At 40.1% G+C, this 19,916-nt stretch overlaps 2 protein-coding genes across 2 annotated transcripts; both read left to right on the forward strand.

The window, feature by feature from the left end:
- The first annotated feature begins 1,178 nt into the window (after positions 1 to 1,178).
- On the forward strand, positions 1,179 to 7,890 carry cbx8a (chromobox homolog 8a (Pc class homolog, Drosophila)). The gene is made up of 5 exons (XM_088339126.1): positions 1,179 to 1,368; positions 1,556 to 1,599; positions 3,744 to 3,809; positions 4,269 to 4,335; positions 4,521 to 7,890. Exons 1-5 carry the CDS (start codon positions 1,300 to 1,302, stop codon positions 5,232 to 5,234), a joined length of 960 nt encoding a protein of 319 aa, XP_088195252.1. The 5' UTR covers positions 1,179 to 1,299; the 3' UTR covers positions 5,235 to 7,890.
- A 1,772-nt stretch (positions 7,891 to 9,662) lies between these two features.
- On the forward strand, positions 9,663 to 17,158 carry LOC148374633 (meteorin-like protein). The gene is made up of 4 exons (XM_088339129.1): positions 9,663 to 9,881; positions 11,356 to 11,750; positions 14,878 to 14,937; positions 15,693 to 17,158. The coding sequence occupies exons 1-4, from the start codon at positions 9,769 to 9,771 to the stop codon at positions 16,031 to 16,033; spliced, it is 909 nt and encodes a 302-aa protein (XP_088195255.1). The 5' UTR covers positions 9,663 to 9,768; the 3' UTR covers positions 16,034 to 17,158.
- Positions 17,159 to 19,916: the final 2,758 nt, after the last annotated feature.

A 19,916-nucleotide genomic window follows, 5' to 3' on the forward strand; every position in this document is an offset into this window, starting at 1 on the left:
TCACATTTAAAAAAATTATGAGAGTTGATTTTTTTATTAACGTTTTACACATTAAAAGCAAGATTTTGCACTTGTTGTTTTACTGTATTTACAAACAGATATTTCTATGTGTGTAAAATAATTAAAAGTACTTAATTTACTTCTGAAGCGCCCTTATATAACTGTTATAATACTATTGAAACTAATAATATTACATTAGATAAAACTATACCAAAGCAGGGCAACCCATTTCACCATCCGTTAAAGATGTGTTTTAAAACAAGGACAAACACACTCAGTGACAGTTTATTTACCCTAAACAAGCGTGCATTTCGTTCTGTATACACGTGTACTAGAATGACAATAAAGTAGATCTGGATCTGAATCTGAATCTGAAAATGCATACAGGATTTTGCAACTATATTCACTTTTCATTCCACCATTGTTCCGATGCACTATTTTTTTCTTTGCACTATTATACGAACTTTGGCGTTGTAAATATACTGTCAACAAAAATGCCTATTTATTCTAATAGTCTTTTATCTGATTTTTCTCTTTAAATGTAATATCACATGATTACGCTGGCCGGAAGTGCCATGTCTAATCTTGTCGCATACAATTTTCCAACTCGATGATATCAATGACAACAAAGATAATTCTCTTCTCTTCTCTTCTCTTCTCTTCTCTTCTCTTCTCTTCTCTTCTCTTCTCTTCTCTTCTCTTCTCTTCTCTTCTCTTCTCTTCTCTTCTCTTCTCTTCTCTTCTCTTCTCTTCTCTTCTCTTCTCTTCTCTTCTCTTCTCTTCTCTTCTCTTCATTCGTTCATTCATTATCTGCACCGCTTATCCTAAGGAGGGTCGCGGGGTCTATTCTATTCTATTCTATTCCCACCGAATTCATACCATTTACCATTGGAAATGGCATTTTGCTGTGACGAGAAAATACTTGGGTATTTAAAAACTGTTGAAAAGTCATATATTAAAAACATGTTCCTTTCAAACGTTTCCGGGTGAGAATTTGTGTCTCCCAGAAGGCAGTCGACCACTTGCGCACATTCCAGCGGACTCCTCAGCAGTCGGACCACGCCCCCGTCACCCATAGCAACAAGACAGCGAATCAAGCGCCGTCTTAGCCCGCCCCTACCCGGCACGTAGCCTGGCAACAGCAAGTGACGTCCCTGCCCTCCTCCCCCTCCCTGTCGTGCACGCCAGAATGCGTATTATGGGATGTGCGGAATTAAGCAGTCCGAAGAGGACGTGGGGTAGTGGACGCAAATAAGAGCGAGGGCCAGTCCAGGATAGCGAGTGAACGAGCGTCTCGTAATGGAGCTGTCTGCCGTCGGGGAGAGCGTCTTTGCCGCAGAGTCCATCCTCAAGCGAAGGATCAGACGGGTACTGTGCTGCCGATGCTGCTACAAGCGCCGCTGCTGCGTTTATGTTTTTTTCGGCCTCGGCTACTTTTTGAGTTCCGCCTGTTACGCAAGCGCATGATTGTGTAGCGGCGGAAGAGTAAACCCGACGGCGTTTATAACCGGATCGTGCGTGTGTTTGTGCGTTCTTGTGTCTGTGTGGTTTGCAGGGTCGTTGGGAATATCTGGTGAAATGGAAGGGCTGGTCTCACAAGTGAGTACAGTACACAGTTTTCGTCATAGCGAAAGTAAACCTGATGGAGGGGACAGCGGCTTTTGGTGGCTGTAAGCGGAACTGCATAAATATCAATTCACTGCTGCTCGAGCCGTGTTTACTTGAAAGGAGCAGCGGCGAGACCTGCATTTAGGTTCCAATTTAACTCATTCATGTCAGACCTTCCTCTCAGGCCTACAGAAAATGTATTTCTGTAGCTATAGCCTATAGGCAAAGGACATATAAAAGACATTTTCAACCCTCATATTTTATCAGAGGGAAAGATATATTTCTAACGTTTAGCATTGTTTAATAAATAACAGTTGCACAAGTTTTTTGAAAATAGTTGTTTGCTCGAAAACATCTGAGAAAAACAGCTTTTTGTGAAAGTGTGCATTCCAAGCAGAACTTTCACTTCGGTGCTTTTTTTTTTTTGCATTTGTGATACCTCTAATATCATTTTCGTTTATAAACACAGAGGCACTGTGCTTACAAAATAACATTTTATTGCAAGAACACTGAAGTCATGCATACATGTTACAAAACTTCTTATCGTCCGATGTTTCTGGGGACGTGATCACACGATTTTGGTCACTCGGGGCCGCCCACACTCAATCGCTGGATAGAGGAAGCACCACGAGGGAGTGGGGGCTCTTCAATGCGCCGACAATGATCTGATCAAAGCCATTTGGGTTATCTAGTGGTGATTTATCATACTGAAATAGTTCCCAGAGGCATGATACTTACTGATCATCAGCACCAAAGCCTTTATCATCATTTTTTGAAAATGACAAAAAAAAAAAAAAACGTTTTTTCACGTTTTGGCACTGCTTTTAAAAATATTCATATGCTATGGCACTAGACGAATCAATGTTTTGGTCCTTAAACTCATCAGTTATATTGCTTATTTTGGTAGTGTTGCTCTTAGCTTTACACAGGTTCCGAACCATTTCTTTTTTGCCCAATCACATACCCGTGTAATTAAAAGGACATTGTATATTTTTTAAATGCTTTATAGAAACAAAAGCATCTACTGTCATGATTGATGATGCGGGGCACCCGAGTTTGCTCCGTTAGCGCCAGCAGCCGTGGATGCTGATTGGCTACTTCCTCTTTTTTAAACCCCCGCCTTCCTGACAACACTCGTCGGATCGTTTGTGAACCTACGCTACACGCTAGGCAAACATTTGTGACTCCTGACTCTATCCTGCCCCGTTCTCCGTCTGATTCCCGTTGCCGTCCTTTTTCTGAACCCGTTTACGTTTTTGCTCCTCCGCCCCGGCCATCGACTTGTTTTTTCCTCGCTCTCGACTTTGCCTGCGCTCAACACGGAAGTGCCACTAACGCGTTCCCAGCGATCTGCCGTGACCGACGGTCCCCGGATCGTGGGTGCAAGTCCTTTCCTCCTTCTAAATAAAACTTGAGTAAAACAAACGCAATTGGGTTCGTGACATCTACATACAAAATTACACTGCAATACTGTGTTGACATCAGAACCAAACCGTACAAACAATCCAAATTTTAAAGAGAATATAAAAAAATGTCAGGGGGAGGAAACAGATACAGTACAAAATATATACCAAATATACCAAAACACACATTTGCACGACACAGTACAGCAACATCTATTAGTCAAATAAAAACACACTGTCCCATTACAACATGACTTTTAAAATCGGTAAAGCTGGGCCATTTTAATTCAACTTTGTTTACAGAAATGAAACTACGTTTTGAATTTGTTTCACAGAATGAAATCATCTGCATTTTTTTCTTCTCTTGTATACATATCTTATAGCAAGGAAATATACTTTTTTAATGCAAATCGTTTTCAACAATTATTATAAAAGTCCTCCATATTATGATGACGATGATGATGACAATGTAAATGGGTCAGTGTCGACATCACATTCCTACTAAGGCCAATACAACAGACAACAGCAAGCTCCATAAATGCAGTGAGTAAATCAAACTATTAATTATCATTAGGAGATGGATTATTTCGGTTAAATTCCCACTTAAACTCAAATGTATACTGGACATAAAGCACAATATTTGTTAACTGGTGGTGAAGTGTGAATGTGCATCTAAATCTATGTCAGTGGGTGGTGTTTGTGCTAAGATAAATGTGCATATTTGCGTTCCAGGTACAGTACATGGGAGCCAGAGGAGAACATCTTGGATGAGCGCCTGCTTGCAGCTTTTGAAGAGAAGTGAGTCCAAAACAACATTGAAAAATGAGGTCGGCTCGAATTTCAAAACACACAATACAAAGATTTGAGATTTGAAAGATGCCCAGCGTTCTATAATTAAAGCTAACTTAGCCCAAGTCAAGTCAAGTGAGGTTTATTTGTATATCCCTTACTCACAAGGAGTCTCAAAGGGCTGCACAGACCACAGATTATTGCAAAATGCAGACTATTTTACACCATTCCTTGACCTAAAACCTACACAGCGGTATGGAAAAACTCAAAAACCTCAACATGAGAAAACCAATAAATATAACATGACCATTATTACAATCTAGCTACCTCAGTAGCTACATTAGTTCTTTTAACTAGCCAAAAGCATAGGCAAAACCCTTTATAGATAGATTTCACCATTAGTAAAACATCTAACAATTCTCATTTGCTGTTGTGGTTTACAGTTCATTATATATTTTTTTCCATAAGGGAACGTGAGAGAGAGCTTTTTGGGCCCAAAAAGCGAGGACCCAAGCCTGAGACGTTCCTCTTGAAGGTTGGTTCACTAAGCCTTTGTTTGTATTTCAATAATTGTTTTCAGATTTGTACTCACACCTAACCTAAACTGTTGCTGGAGTACATTGATTCACCTTTTTAACATGTGGGCTCCTTCCATCAACATGCAAAAGAATCACTACCTAAACCAGTTAAGCTTGACTGATCTTTCTCATCATCACACAGGCAAAAGCCAAAGATAAGACTTATGAATTTAGACGAGAGCCAGTCCGGCCAATTCAGGTCACCTACCCGGTCCCAGAACCCGTCTTAACACCGAGGGCCCGTGAAGGTCTGCGTGCTGTGGTGCCCACCATCTTTCCCCCGAGCACTATCAATAGCGGGGAGAGTTTTGCTAGCCACATGCTAGAACTAGAGAGGAGGGCCAAACCGATAGCAAATGCTCAACAAGAACTGGTTCCCAGAAAGAGAGGACGCAAGCCCAAATTGCGTCTGAATTATGACGACGAGGACGAAGACGACGTCGATAATAATAATGATGATGATGAGAGCACGGAACCCGCCACCAAAATCTCCAGACGCTTAACTCATGACAGGGGAGCTTCTGACCCCAGTCTGGCCCAGCTAACCAGAAGGTTCCAGAAAGAGACCACCATAACGCCACGTTCCAGTTATGATATCATGGACCGGTGTATGGACCGTGGTTGCAGAACTCACTACCTGGCAGTTCTTAAGCACCGTGACAAGAACAGAAACCTACCGATCGTGAAGGGAGAAGAACTCGGAGTGGTGTGCCCCCCAACGGGGCCCAGCTCTTCTTGGAATCCTTGTTTCACAAACATGGACACAGTGACGGTCACCGACGTCACCATGAACCTGCTTACTGTAACCGTTAGAGAGAACTACACCGACAAAGGTTTTTTCCGAGGAAAAAGATGAGAAACACTTTTAAGGTGTGCCAGAAAATTTCCAGGACTGTTGTGACAAATCATGATTTTGAATAGATTACAATATTCAACAAAGATAAAACAAATACATTGGCGATGGTATGTTTCAAATAGCCATGTTACTTTCTATAAGTAATGAGGCAAGGAAAGAGTAACCATTGGTCATATGATATTATAGCACTTCGAGCAATGCCTTGCAACGGTGTAGCGAAACTGACATGCACATTTTCTTTATTTCTCGCTCGGAAAAAAAAGGAACAGAGTGCATTTGTTTACCCTCTAATTCACTTACAGTAGTTTTCAAACTCTTCTTTATCTGCATCACTGTATTATGCTGTCCAATGGCTACATAGTAAACCATAGGTTAACATAATTAATTATTTATTTGGCGCTAACCTTTTTTTCTATGAAATGATCACAACATTTTTACAATGTAAAACAGGATAGAAAGCGGTTTGCCAAATCCATCCATCCATTATCTTCACCGGTTATCCTCAGTAGGGTCGTGGGGGTGCTGGCGCCCATCCCAGCCATCTTGGGCAGTGGGCAGGGGACACCCTGTACCGGTTGCCGCCCAGTCGCAGGGCACATAGAGACAGACAACTCACTCCCTCATTCACACCTAGGGACATTTGGACCTTACATACATATTTTTAGAATGTGGTAGGAAACCGGAGTGCCCGGAGGAAACCCACGCAAGCACGGGGAGAACATGCAAACTCCACACTGGAAGGTTTGATCTCATGACCTCAGAACTGTGCCGCACGCGCGCAAACCACTGCACCGCCGTGCTGCCCCGTTGGCCTGATATTAAAACCTATTCCTTTTAAGGGGTTAGAATGTAGTGCTTGAAGGTTTTATTCATTTAAATGGTATACAAGAGAAGGCCTTTTGTGTAATGCACAAAAATAATGTGCATCTTGAGGACAAAGTGTTGTAAAATTTTGGCATGGTCATTTGTGTCTGCTTCACTATCGGTGAAGAAAAATATGTCTCTGTTTGTTGATTGAGATTTAAAATCTGTCTTTCGTGTTTGCAGTCCTGGAACTTTTTAGACATACCTTAAAAGTTGTGGGTCACTTCATTAAGTAAACTTGCACAATGCCAAAGTTTGAAACCACAGTGACAAATGCCATCATGAGTAAATGAAAAGGAACATTCCGTTGATAAAAACGGCCCCAAAATGAATATTAAAATGATGAAAGTGGCCTTTTAAAATAAAAAGCCTCTAGCAAAATATTTTAAAATTTTATCATAATGAACTTTAACATGTTGTATCACTTCAAGTGAAATTTAGAAAAAAATGTTTTTAACCATTGACACTGGATGCTCAGCACCCCTAAAGCTGTAAACCTAAGATCACCCCTAACCAAGTCGAAAGTAGGTAAAACATTTGAAAATTCTAAGAGATGCCACTAGGTAGCAGTACTGTATTCCCTTCGTCGCATCCACTTGCTATTTTATGTATTTCTTTTTTAACCTCCCATTCCTTTCTCCTCCATCCCAAATTGTATATGTCTATTTCTACGATGTTATTGTTCATTTCTTATGCCTTCATTTATCGTGACATCCCATCGTCCTTTTTTTCTTTTTTAGAACTTTTGTTGTTGTCACCCTTTCCCTAACGCTTTCCTGTAGCATTATATCCTTCCGAAATTCCTTCCTTTCTCTCCTCATGTGTCCTTCTTTTTCCTGCACCCATGCGTTTAGTAGGCTTTTGTCTTGTGTTGTTATTGATTTTTATTTCACTTAACTAAAAGGCTCTTCCTCATTTGTGCATTCGTTTATTCCCCGATTAAAGCTTCCATTGCTGCTGCTTCTTGCACCTCGCAACTATTTGTCATTCCTTCTCTACCCTGCGCATCTTCCATCAGTCATACGTTCTATTTCCAACTTCCTCCTTTAAATTCTGCTTACTATGATCCCATATCTTTTTCTTCGATATATTTTTTATTTAACTGTTCTTGTTTTTAGGCACTTAAAATGTTTTTAAAAGTGTATTCCTACTTTTGGCCAGCACTGATTACTTTGTCCGATGTATTTGTATTGTGCAGGTTTAGCTAAATACTGTGGCCCAATTAACAAAGCTACTAACAGTGAGTCTACTGTCGTAATACACACACACACATATATATATATATATGATGGATGAGATGAGAGATGATATATATATATATATATATATATATATATATATATATATATATATATATATATATATATATATATATATATATGAGTCTTTGCCGGAAAAAAACCCTGTATATGTCTAAAGAATAACAATGCTTTTTTTGCACATCATAAGATTTGCCATTTTAAAAATGCTCTTGTGGTCGTTTTGACTGTAAACACACTTGTTTTATTGTTTTTTGGGGTTATGTATAGCCAATGTATAGCTTTGTTGTGTAGGCTTATTTCAAGCGTTTCACGTGCCATGCCGCCAATATGCACCAGAGATGCTGAGTTTAAGCTTGAGCTAAATTGAATTTGTCTTGCTTTTAATGCTCCAGATATCGCTGCTCCCCTATTACTAACACGATTACGTAGTTTTATATTTATCTATGCGCGCTGTTAGTATTCGTGTTGAAAACATCGAAGGGCGTTGTTTTTTTTTTAAAAAAAAACAATAAAATGAGAAACGTGCACAATTTTTTCCACATCTTGTCTTCATATAAAGAGGCCCAAAATCACTCTGGTGAGTTATGACAACTTTGTGAAAAAATGTTCAATGTTATGGAAGATAACTCTGACCCTATAGGTACATTTTGTATTATTTGGCACTGTATTGTCTAATGAAAACGAAAACCGTTGCCAAACGAGCACAGCGTAGCAGCAAGGACCCAGACAAACATGGCAGCGACTACTACTTATGGATTCTGCTATGTGAAACGAATACAAATTTCTCGACCTATGAATATTTATAAAAACTAATATTGGTATGATAGTTGATGTATCCTTACCTTTCATTCAAATAAAGTTTTTTTACTGTATGAAGATTTTGGACCACTAGGAGACACTACATATTACATAATGTCCCTTTATAGTTAGAATTGGCTTGGAAATGTATGTAAACTTACGATGTCGACGCTGACGCAAAATAGCTTCTGTGGGGACAGATATTGAAAAAATCTAATTTCTTCCATCAGGGGCCCTCGACTAAATTCTTTATGAAATAAAGAAATCTTTAAAAATGTACAACTAAGCAAGGACTCTGTTTTTGGTGTGCGTTGCTTTGCCTTGCTTGTTTATAAAATGACCTGAAAAGGAAACACATTCCGAACAATTGTTTCATACGCTCTTTTCAATTCACTTAAACACATATCCTAAATCGTGTCTACTAGAAATGTTTAGAATAATCACTGAATTAAGCGACTAACAAAACAAAATAAATTTACTGCTTACCTGTATTGTGATTTTGTTCATGTTTGAACATATGAGTCCTCAAGTTGCAACGCCTTTTTAATCTTTTAATGCTTCTTCAGTACAGGCAGCGGTGTTATCTTATATGCAGGGGTACATGTTCATCGTTATACTCTTATTAAATTGGTCAAGGTGGTAACATCTTGCTTAATATATTTTATGCAGTGATTGATAAGTAGCTGTTTCCATTTTGCGTCTTTGAATAATTGGAATCCCAGTATGAAAGTGAAAATGCGTTTCCTCGTTCAGCCACTAGATTAAGCCGCAAACACAAATAACTGTTGGGAGTTTAAATTGTATAAGTGTAAAATGTCAGTGAGGTATATGACGGATGGATATTATACAGGAACGAAAATAACTTTTTTTAATTAATAATAAAACTCTTCATTCATCCACCCCATGTCATTCTCATGGTAGACCTGACGTCGGGTGGGCAGAAAGGGATTAAATTCAAATATTTTTCCTTTTTAGCTAGAACAGACACTTTCTGGCTATGTGACACGAATAAAAATATGCAATTCTTACAAAAACACAAATCATCTGGAAATATGTTTTATAATTTTAACTGATTTTATTGGTTTACAAGGAAGCTCCTGTTAAGGTTTTGCCAATGCTTCCAAAAGAAAAATTGTCACATTCTGTCCACAAAGATTCAAATTAATTATGTTGCCTAAACAGCGGGGATTTTTTTTCAGCCGTTGTATGGACACACGCAAATATCTCTTGATTTGATAAACAGTACATCATTGATGTTCGTCATTTTATTTGTACAAATATCTTAAAGCCTACAGCTAAGTAAAGTTAATCATTATTATCATTATTATTCCCCACAATAGCCTACTTCATTTAAAACAGACCCCTCTATGCAATTTGTGACGCCTCAGAAATAACCATCCTAAAACAATCCAATGTGCACTACGCGATTAAAACGAAGAAAAAAAAGGAGGGGGGGGGGGGTCCATAATTCTGTTTCGCCACATTCATTTAATGCGTGTCTCATGAGCGCGCCTAATATAGTTGGCCAAGTCTAGTTTCTCATTTGCATTTCACGTTGCTGGCCTGATCGTCAGCCGCCAAGTCATGCTCTCTTCCCCAAACGACTTTGGATGTCTTGGAATACGCTCGACATGTTTTCCAGTGCGCTCTTGATCGTCGTTGCATCCATTTTGAGCCATCAAATGCAGTTTGCTGCGGCTAACTTGTGCAACTGGAGTGGAAGGTTAGTTTTTAATGCCAGCAGAATTACGTGGAAGCATCACGTGCTTAAAAGAATTGTGCATTATGATGTTTATCTTTTCACTGGTACTGACTCCTGGTAAAAAAAATCAACATGGTTTTGAAAAGATTATGTTTATTTTTTGCCAATTTCCATTGTAGCAATAGATGTGATGGTTAGAACTCTGACAAAAGGGAGGCAAGTTCTTGGACAGTTTTCTGGATAGATTTCAATTTGGCTTGCCTCCAGGGTCGGATAGAGTACAGACTTTGCTTTATCATTCAGCCTACTTTAATAGGCAATCCTGCATTTTATAATCATCAATGACAAGTGATCTTTTCTGAGGATATTACATTTATTCACAATCGGATGAAAAGGATTGGCATTTAATGCTCAGGGGTCAGGAACATATGGTTCGCGAACCATGTATGGCTCTTTTCATAAATACATATGGGTCGGAGATCAAATAACACTGAAATAAATCTCGTTCAAAACATTCAAAATCCAGGGGGTGCAATTTTGGTTATGGTGCGGACATAACTGTATTGTCTGCTAATGGATTGAGTGGTTCAGTCCAGTTTATAAAGAGTATACTCTTCACCACAATTTACAGTCACGGTCTCATATCAACAGACCCCATTTTGGCTAAACGCCAATCCTTTTATATGGAAGCTCATTAAAAAAATAGGTTCACTGTTGGGACACTTTATGATATAATGCCAAATAAATGCCAGCCAGGCACACAGGTAGAGGGTGGGCAGAGCTATGCACACAGCGCATTCTGTCTGCCCAGCGCTGTCGGTGCCAAATGTAAATACATAAGTATCTTTGTTTCTAGTACCTGTATATTGTTAGATTTTTTGCAAAATAACTTTGTTTGCAATTTTGTTTGGAAACAATTATTTATGAAAAAAAAGGTCAAAATGAACCTCATCAAGCTTCAGTAATTGTGGGAGGGAGACAAGTTTAAAGTGGTATATTTGTTGATATGGGGAACAGGTTTTGGCATTATTCTTATTTCATAATTTATATCAAATCATCTAACTTCACACAATGAAATAAGTTGCGCTCAAAAATTCGATTTTGTCTGGAGAATTTAACCCTTTGGGAGCTTTTATGAAAGTGTGTTTTTTTACATTTCGTGGGTGGTTCTGGTCCCCAATGACGGCGATACCGAGGGATCTCTGTTCTCAGATATATTTGGCGGGATAGATCAAATCATCCAAGCAGCTTGTATATATTACTTGGCTGGTTTAAGTATAGGAACATGGTTACAATGCATATTTTCTTATTAAGTAACATTTTCAAGAACACATTCAACTGGATTATGAAAACCGTGTTTGGCTCTTTGTGTTTGGATTTCAGTCATCCTGTTACCCATCAAGAAAACTAAACTTGTGTTTTTTTCTTATTTTTCCCAGAATTACTTCCCAAGTCAAAGTTCAACTGTACTAATAAATGTTTCTTGTTGGTGCAGCGGCTTTCCTGATGGTGTAGACTCCAGAATAATTCTTCAGGTGCGACTCCGCTGCACAGAAGGCTTGGTCCGGTGGGCCAAACCAAGCCAAGCTCTGCGGGTGGTCCTAGAGCCGAACCATTTCTCGTCCAACCAGCGCAGCACCCTTTGCATCAAACCGTCGCCGAGCTATGGTGGCGCTAGTCTGTTTATTGAACGAGGAGGAAAATTAAAGCTGCTAATGATTGATAGCAAGCAGCCTGAGCGTGTGAGCTGCTTCGTAGTAGACAGGAACGTGCCTGTCATCTACATCCAGACCACCCTTCTCGGAGATGAACCGTGGAGCCCACATTGGATGGGTTTTAGGTATGAGCTAATGGCCAACCGGAGAACAGCAACGAGTCTTCGCCACATAAGTAAGCTTCTTACTTAAATTTGTTTTAATGTATTCTTTATTTTCTGTATTGACACAGTAATAGTACTTATCAACAGTGAAATACATGAGTTTTTATGAATTCTATTTGAGCTTATTGTCCTAATGTAAACTTTTGGTGCAACCTAAGACACTTCATCAGTGTTGACACATGGGTTCACTGCGTGTTTCGGTTCTCACAACAGACGCCCGACCTAGCCGGAGTTTATCGAGTACCAACTTGTGTCTTACCAGCCAGTGACCACGTGTATCCCTGCTTGATCCATAGCTATCTGTATGCCTTCTCTGCAGTGTCGCTGATGTTCATAATGGCTCGCCTGTTGTGCAGTCCCTTCACTCGCATCATCTTAAGTGCCCTGATATGAGACTTACCGGCAAATCTTCTGCAACCGACCTCTATGGGATTGCACCTCCTCTTCCATCCCCTGCTTTGGCATTCATCTGCCAGTTCCTCATACAAGGCTCTCCTCCTTTCAAAGCCTCCTCCATCCTGTCTTACAAGGAAACGGTCAATTCCAGCCGAACCCTTTAGCTTGTTGTCTCTGCTACAAGGATAATGTCAGGCCTGAGTGTGGTCACTGCAATAATCTTTGAGAACTTGGTCACAACGACAGTGGTAGCATTCCTCTCCCAGTGCTTGTGGGCAGCAGCTCCGGATATGCTCCAGCAATCCGACCCTTTGGCAGACTGGGCGCAGTGGGTTCTTAGCCAGGCCCCAGTGGTGGAGGTTGGATTGTCTTGGTCGGACGTCATAGACTGATTAGATGAGGAACTTGATCCACCTCCTCCCACCTGGTCCACGTCCCCTGCTGTCTCATTCCTACTGTCCCACTGCAGCACACTTCTTCCACCCCTGCCCGAACCTCTTTCTGGATAAGCAGGGGGTTTTCCTTCCCATGTGCCTTTTTGTACGGAGTATTGGGATGCTTCTGATTCCTGCTTGTTTGCGTGCCACTGCTCCCATCAGCTCAGTGTGCCGCAGACGGTACTGACCCTGGTCAACTGCCTCTTGAGTGCACCACTTTCTGCCGGTCCTCACCTGTATGCCAGCTGAAGAGACTGCTGCCACTTGAGTCCCTATACAGAAGCAACTCTTTTGCTCCGGTAACTATTAACTGCTCATTCAGACTGCTGAAGGACAGAGTCCATTTGTTGTTCCTCCCATACAGTGCGATGTTGCTGAGGCTTCGTGGAAGGCCCGGCCACTTCCTCAAAAAAGAGCTCACCTTTCGCTTGAAGTGCTTGATGGTGGTCATTGAGACATTGTTGACTAGCTGTGGCCAGAGGAGTCAAGGCAAGATGGTAGCCCTGACTTTTAGACCTTTGTCAGCCAGCCTCCCAACTCCTCAGATGTCGCACAGAGTGCTGTATTGTCCTTTAAGGTTGTGTTGTAGATCTTCCACTGGCTCTTGACTGGATTCTCTCCCGATGATCGAATCAGGTTGTCTCCTTAAGTCAATGGAATAAAGATGTCACAGCTCTAAAAGTGACTTTCAAACTGAAGCAGCTGTAACAGTCCAATATCAGGCCCTTGGTCTTGTCTGGCACATGGCGTTGATTAAGCAAGGCTTCCACCAGCTTGTGAGAGATAGACCCATAGGCAATGGCAAGGTCAAGCTAAAGGGCTGCTAGGTCTCCTCTGCCCTCCCGTGCCTCTGGGATCAGCTCGGTACCACTCGATGCATCCTGGGACCTTTGGAACTCTGCCCTTCTGCACACAGGTGTCTATGTTTGAATTCCTCAAAAGGAGTTCCGTCATGTGCCAGGCAACTATGCCGAAATATATCTTGCTCGTGACCCTGAGGACGCGCGATAGTTCTTGAGCGCTCCATCTTTCGGAACCTGCAGTATGTTGACTATTGTAGCGAACATTGACAGTAATTTCTGGTCAATTGCTCCTCTTGCAGTAGCATCCAGACAAAAAACATCCCATTTGGTGAGAAACTAAATAAGATAAGTGAACCATTCTTATCGCGGCGGTTATGTTAAAAAAAAAAAAAATCTGTGATAAGTGAAATCCGTGAAGTAAAAATCTTATTTTTGTTGTATCTTGTACAAATCTGAGCTGCGTATTCCCCTTTAAGGTTAGAATCACACTTGGGCCATTTTTTTCAATACATGCTTAAACCTGACTTTTCGCCACCTCTACCCACCTTCAGCCCTCTCTCAGGTTACTCTACCAAATCTTTCCTGGGCCCAGTTGCCTCCAAATTATACACCATGACGCACATAAGATGTCTTTGAAAGCAAGTGCTTGTTTTCCCGACACAGCAGCGCTCTGCAGAGCAAACTTGACAACACTGGAGAAAAAACTTACTATGTACATCACACGTAAGTCCATGTGTGACATTTTTGTTATGTTTCAAATGCTTAGCCACTGTACATACAAAGATACTAATCACAAAAATTTGTATCTTGATCTTGACTTTTGAGGGGATGTCAGAGTAGATGCAATTAACTCATAAACTTCTTAACGAAAACTTAATAATCTTCACAAAAAATAGCAGCAGTCTTGTTCCAAGATGCAGCTGCTGGCCAACCTGCTTTTTATATGGATGACGGCTTCCCACCATGGCCAACAAAGCCCAGAGGGCAAGGACCATCCCGGCAGCTGAAGGCCGCCAGGGCAAAACAGCACCAATTGAAACCTCAAATAGTTTGCAAATTCCACACATTCTTTGTCATGTTGCTAGCCATTGTCCTCTTGTGTGGGCGCTTCTGTTTTGTCATTCTCTGTGGAGAACACACAGCGCAGGAACGATAGAGTGGTTGACTCCCGTGATGACATTGCATCAGTGAAACAAACGGGAATCAGAAGCAAGGCGAAATCTGGAAGGCTTGCAACATTCCTTCATTTAACCTTTGCTTTTCCTTATTATTTGGCATTTACAAAGATTTGGGAGAAGGCAGATGTTGGGCCACAAGTGGTGACGTGACACTCAATCCATCACTGTCAATTTGATACGACGTCTCCCCCAGAAATCTTCATACTTTTGAATGCAATCCACTCCCTGGATGTTTGACACTTCCAAAAATGTTTGATCAAGAAAAACCTTTGTCTCGTGTTGGTTGATTTTGATCCATTATCTTTTGTTGTGTTTGATCCACAGCATCATGCAGCCCATGCGACGATACAGACCTCTTAAAGGCTGTCTGCAAAAGCGACTTTGGTGAGTATGTAAGAATGGGCAACACTGACCCGGTAGGCTTTTGAAAAGTTTATAATTTAGTAGACACTCAAAATAAAGAGAGAAAACATCAATGGATTTTGATTTTCCAAAGAGAACAGGGGAGAGAACCCAATCTTCAGAGGAGAGGTTCCAACATATTCTAAAAGACCCCCTACACCCTAGCCCTTTCTTTCTATTAAATCTCCTACATTACAAAAGATCTGCCCGAAACTGTGAAAATCGTAGAACAGCAACATGATTGGTAAAAGTGCGCAATAATAGTAAAAATAATGAACTGACATCCTATACAATTTCCATTATAGGTGTCCAATATTAAAAAACAACAGAGTGAACTAACTCATCAGCCTTGAACAACCCTGGAACATGCCTCAAAATTATTCATTTAAAAAGACCAATCAAAAATTAATTCATGAAATGGCTCTAAAAAACTTCAAGGATTCTGTCTTCTTGTGATGTTAGCCATTTAATAATGTGGTTTACCTGTAAAACGAGGCTGTATTGCTATAGGATTAGTCACACTTGATTTAAATCTTTCCCATTTAAAGCCTAACTTTTGTTTCCTTTAAATGAAGCGTGCTAAACATAATCATCAATCCGTCAATCCGACTGTAGAATGTTCTGTCAGTAAGCTGTCACCTCAACAGAAGCCTTATAAACCACATATTCCATTTGTCGTGCCAGCTTGGCAAAGTCTGGTCATAGTAGATTGACCCTGTCTTTTTGTCTTCTCTTAGTTGTTCGAGGCTTCATCAAGGACGTCCTTCATGATCGTTATCACGGCATCTCACTGGTGGGTGTGTTGGCTGTGAAGGTCCACTGGCAGCGTAGCGGCGTCTTCGAGCGCCAGGGGTCGAAGGGTCCTGGATGGTCGGGTGCTAGTCCATCTTGGCGTGGAGTTATTCACACACACCACCATTGTGGCGTGAAACCAGGAGAAGGAGAGTTTCTTTTCATGGGCTCCGAACACTTTGGAAACGCTTGGCTTGGTTGTGCACCGCGTTACAAACACTTCCTGTTAGTCTACCGGACTGCTAAGGAGTTGCTTCGGAATCCCTGCAATTTCCCTTTGGACTGACATACTATTTTAAATGTTTGACACCAGGAGTGCTCACATACAGCTTGCTTACAAGTTAAAGGACATGCGGCTCTCGAGGACCGGGTTGGCCACCCCTGGCGTGTAGTTAAGAACAATTTTCAAATGTCTTTAAAATGACAGATTTTGACACAAACTAACTATTTAGATAGGTGTATATTGATGGAATCAATCCAAACAAAATAGCTGCTGATTCACATTTTTCTTATCCTTCTGGACCCTGTTCATATTTGGTGTAATTTAACTGTTGACCACTAGACAGTTGTGCAGTCTTATGTGACACAAAATTTAAAAAAACACCTAAAAGGGAAAGGTTAGATTTTGTTGAAGAGTAGTGATTAATAAACCCACTTTAATCCTGCTTACCCCTACGGAAAGCAAAAGGTGTACGTTATTCATAATATGCATTTTTGTATGCACTAGATTTTTTTCGAGTTAAGTTTGTTAGTTTAGACAAAAAGATATGATTCGGAAGGATTTTCTTCTTTCAATTGCTTTTGCTCTGTAATATATTGTGTAACAATATTTACATCTTTTTAACCCTAAATGTATATTTTCAACACTCTACTGATAGAAATTCAAATTAGAACGAGTTTAATTGGGAGTTTGTCAGGGCATTAGAGATTGCATCATTTGTAACACACTAAGAAAAGTAATGCAAAAGACTACCACTATTCTCTGTCCATATGGTGTTGCAATAACAAACAAAAATGAAAATTAATTGTTTACTTTGTAATTACTGTTACAGTTCTGCAAACATGTCAAAATAGCACTTAAAGAAGGTGCAATTATCTTCAGCAATTATTGTAAATAGGGGATCTGTGTGGTAGTCTTGGATGTTTGTGGCACTCACTTGTGGAAGAAAAGCAAGCTCTTTGTGCTGATATCCACTTTGCTTGTTTCCTCTTGGACGTTTTTTTGTGGATGAGTAAACTTTTTTAAGAGGGATAACTTGGCCTTTGTGGTAAATAATTGCCAAACTGTCAAAACCAATGGAGGTCCGTCAGGGCGGCAAACCTTTTCTGCTGGCCTGAAAATATCAAAATGATGTGGTTGAATTATATTTTGTCCATGAATACTTATTAAATAATTCCAACTTGTCTGTCAGCTTCCTTTTTTGCTTTCCTCTCTGGTTGTGCTGCTTCCAGATGTGTGCTTTTATATTTAAGCATCAAACCAATCATATTTCAGCCGTTATTATTGCCAGGGTCAGAAATCTGCCCCGAGGCCTTCACAAGCAGATCTGCAAGCCATCCTGAGAAATAACAAGTTACGATAAAACGATGTTGGGTTTGCTAATCAGATTTTGAGTTGGCAACATCAAATCCTTCTAGCAGGCGTAAGGAAACGTCAGCTAGGGCGCGTCAGTGCGCCAAAGTCTAAAATCTATCATTTTACTAAATTATAATATAATTGAACTTTAAACTTATAAACACAAACTTATAACTTTTTCATAGTGAGCAACTTGGATGTTGAGCAACTCAGAATCTCTGAAAAACACAAAACGTCTATTAAAAGTATTGACGTTTCAGTGCAACAACAAAAAATATGAAATACATCTTTATTTTTTATGTAAAAACACTATACACCTAAAATACAGAAGAAACATTAAATAAAATATTTACAAATGTACAAAAAACAATTAATTACAGAACCATTTTGACCTTGAGAATCCCTGAAAAAAGACATGCATATTAAACCATCACAAGAGGAAAAAGAAGTGTCTCGGCTCTTAATTAGTGGGGAGCTGGCTCCTTCCGTTCACTACCAAGAGCCAGTTTCTAAAGTCGGGTCGTTTGAGAACGGCACATTACTTAAGGCCATCACTGAAGGCTTGGGTGTGAAATGCACGGCTCGCCACTGGTCAAAACAATACAACATCCACAATGATTGTCATTGACATGACCGATTTGTAATCATTTCTTGTACAATGCGTTTATTTTGGCAGGGTATTTTCTGCATTTGCAGGTTGAATATTTTTTAACTCTGTTGTATATAAATGAAAATGTTCATACTTTGAATTGGTGTTGGTTACAGACTACCCAATATTATTTTTGAACAGCGTACTCATTTCTGGCTGTTGAAAGGATACATCTCTGAATCTGAAAATTGCCTATAGTTCGAAGACTTGATAAAATGAATTTAGACTAAACATTTGAGGTGTATGAACTCAGTATGAACTGTCTTTCTCTGGATACAACCGATAAAAATTGGAAAGTAAATGATAAACTTACTATGTGTGTATGGTTGTCTAGCTTTTTGTGCCCTGAGTGTGCAAACAAGGTGTCCCCTGTCCCCTGGTCAGCTCTATTGGTTGCAAAATGTTTGTGTGTGTGTGTGTGTGTGTGTGTGTGCGTGCGTGCGTGCGTGCGTGCGTGCGTGCGTGTGTGTGTGTATTTCGGTTTGCATAAGATATTTTGCTTGAAATATATTTCTTATGATGAAAAAATGTGATCTGAATATGGAGGAGCTCCATGTATGTTCCCCTCCCTGGCATAAGATGACTTGACAGATGGGAGGCCCCAAAGCCCCAACCCTTCCCAGCCAAGGGGAACAATTAATTGACAACATATCCCGGGCCTCTCCCTAACTGAGAGGGGCTCACAAATTAGTGCGTTGAACTTTTTACGGGGACTAAATAGCTGCCAATGAAAAGGTAAATGACTCCATGGTGAATGGCGCCTGCACAATGGCCCGGCGGTGACATGGCCCCCGGCAGACATAATGACCATTGTGAGAGCTGCTGCCATACTGAAAACATCAGGGCTTGAGGTGCCAAAAAGCTTCAGCTACTCTAGCTTTTTTATTTTCGATAACATGCAGGGTTGTACATTAATTAAATCTGCTTTGTGAAGTTTAGAAACAGTTGGCCTTCAACATAAGTTTAAAGGCATAGGTAAAAAAAACTATCCCCCCCAAAATGTTTTTTGGTTATATATATATATATATATATATATATATATATATATATATATATATATATATATATATATATATATATATATATATATATATATATATATAGTTCAGGGATTTCCCTGCTCACTGCCCAAAGTCTGGAACTGAATGACTATTAGGGCATTCGATAAGGGCTTTGTTGGAAGTAATTTGGTCGTTCTGAACTGATTAAAGAGAATGGCACTACAAAGAGTAATTCAGTCGTCCTGAATAATATAAATGCATGGCCGCATGTAATCAAAATGGTTGTCACTTACAATGCTAAGAAAAAAAGTGCTATACAAAAAACATGGGGGGGAGGGATTTTTTTAAGGGGTTATTGTTCTATCTTCTTTATTCATTATCCATTATCCGTTATCGGTCAGTTCATAATACGCTACAAAGCCTAGGAGCCAGGACTCTTACTCTCAGCCAAAAGGCCAAGCTAAGGTCCTAGCCTTAAAGCCTTGCTGCGATCATTGCGAATGCACCATAAAAACATGACTTGACTTGAAACAACATTCTCTCTAACATATCTGGTACGTGCCTAAAAATAGTGCGATAATGAGATACAGTGGGACCTCGCTATTTCGCGGTTCCACGTTCGCGGGTTCAGAGCTTCACGGGTCTAAAAAATAATAATAAGAAAAGAAAAGAAAAGAAAAGAAAAATATCTTTATTTATTTATTTATTTTTGGCATTTTTGAAGGGGCATCGCTACTTCGCGGATTTTCACTTTTCGCGGGTGGTTTTGGTCCCCATTAACTGCGATAACCGAGGGATTACTGTATATATATATAGTATACATGGAAGCAAGGAGACATTTCATTCTGACATATTTAGAAAACAATCTATTTCATGAACTACATAATGTGAACAGTCTTTTTTTACGACAGATTAATACCTCATCAGAGGTATGCAAAGTCTG

Source organism: Urocampus carinirostris, chromosome 1, assembly GCF_059441175.1.
Source record: "Urocampus carinirostris isolate Australia breed hairy pipefish chromosome 1, RoL_Ucar_1.0, whole genome shotgun sequence".
In the NCBI taxonomy this organism is placed as follows: Eukaryota; Metazoa; Chordata; class Actinopteri; order Syngnathiformes; family Syngnathidae; genus Urocampus; species Urocampus carinirostris.

Excerpts from the sequence above, each read along its gene's own strand:
- cbx8a (XM_088339126.1), top strand. The coding sequence starts at position 1,300 with ATGGAGCTGTCTGCCGTCGGGGAGAGCGTCTTTGCCGCAGAGTCCATC. Across the intron at positions 1,369-1,555 it reads TCAAGCGAAGGATCAGACGG|GGTCGTTGGGAATATCTGGT; the intron begins GTACTGTGCTGC and ends TGTGGTTTGCAG. Across the intron at positions 3,810-4,268 it reads CTTGCAGCTTTTGAAGAGAA|GGAACGTGAGAGAGAGCTTT; the intron begins GTGAGTCCAAAA and ends TTTTTCCATAAG.
- LOC148374633 (XM_088339129.1), top strand. The coding sequence starts at position 9,769 with ATGTCTTGGAATACGCTCGACATGTTTTCCAGTGCGCTCTTGATCGTC. Across the intron at positions 9,882-11,355 it reads TTGTGCAACTGGAGTGGAAG|CGGCTTTCCTGATGGTGTAG; the intron begins GTTAGTTTTTAA and ends TTGTTGGTGCAG. Across the intron at positions 14,938-15,692 it reads TGTCTGCAAAAGCGACTTTG|TTGTTCGAGGCTTCATCAAG; the intron begins GTGAGTATGTAA and ends GTCTTCTCTTAG.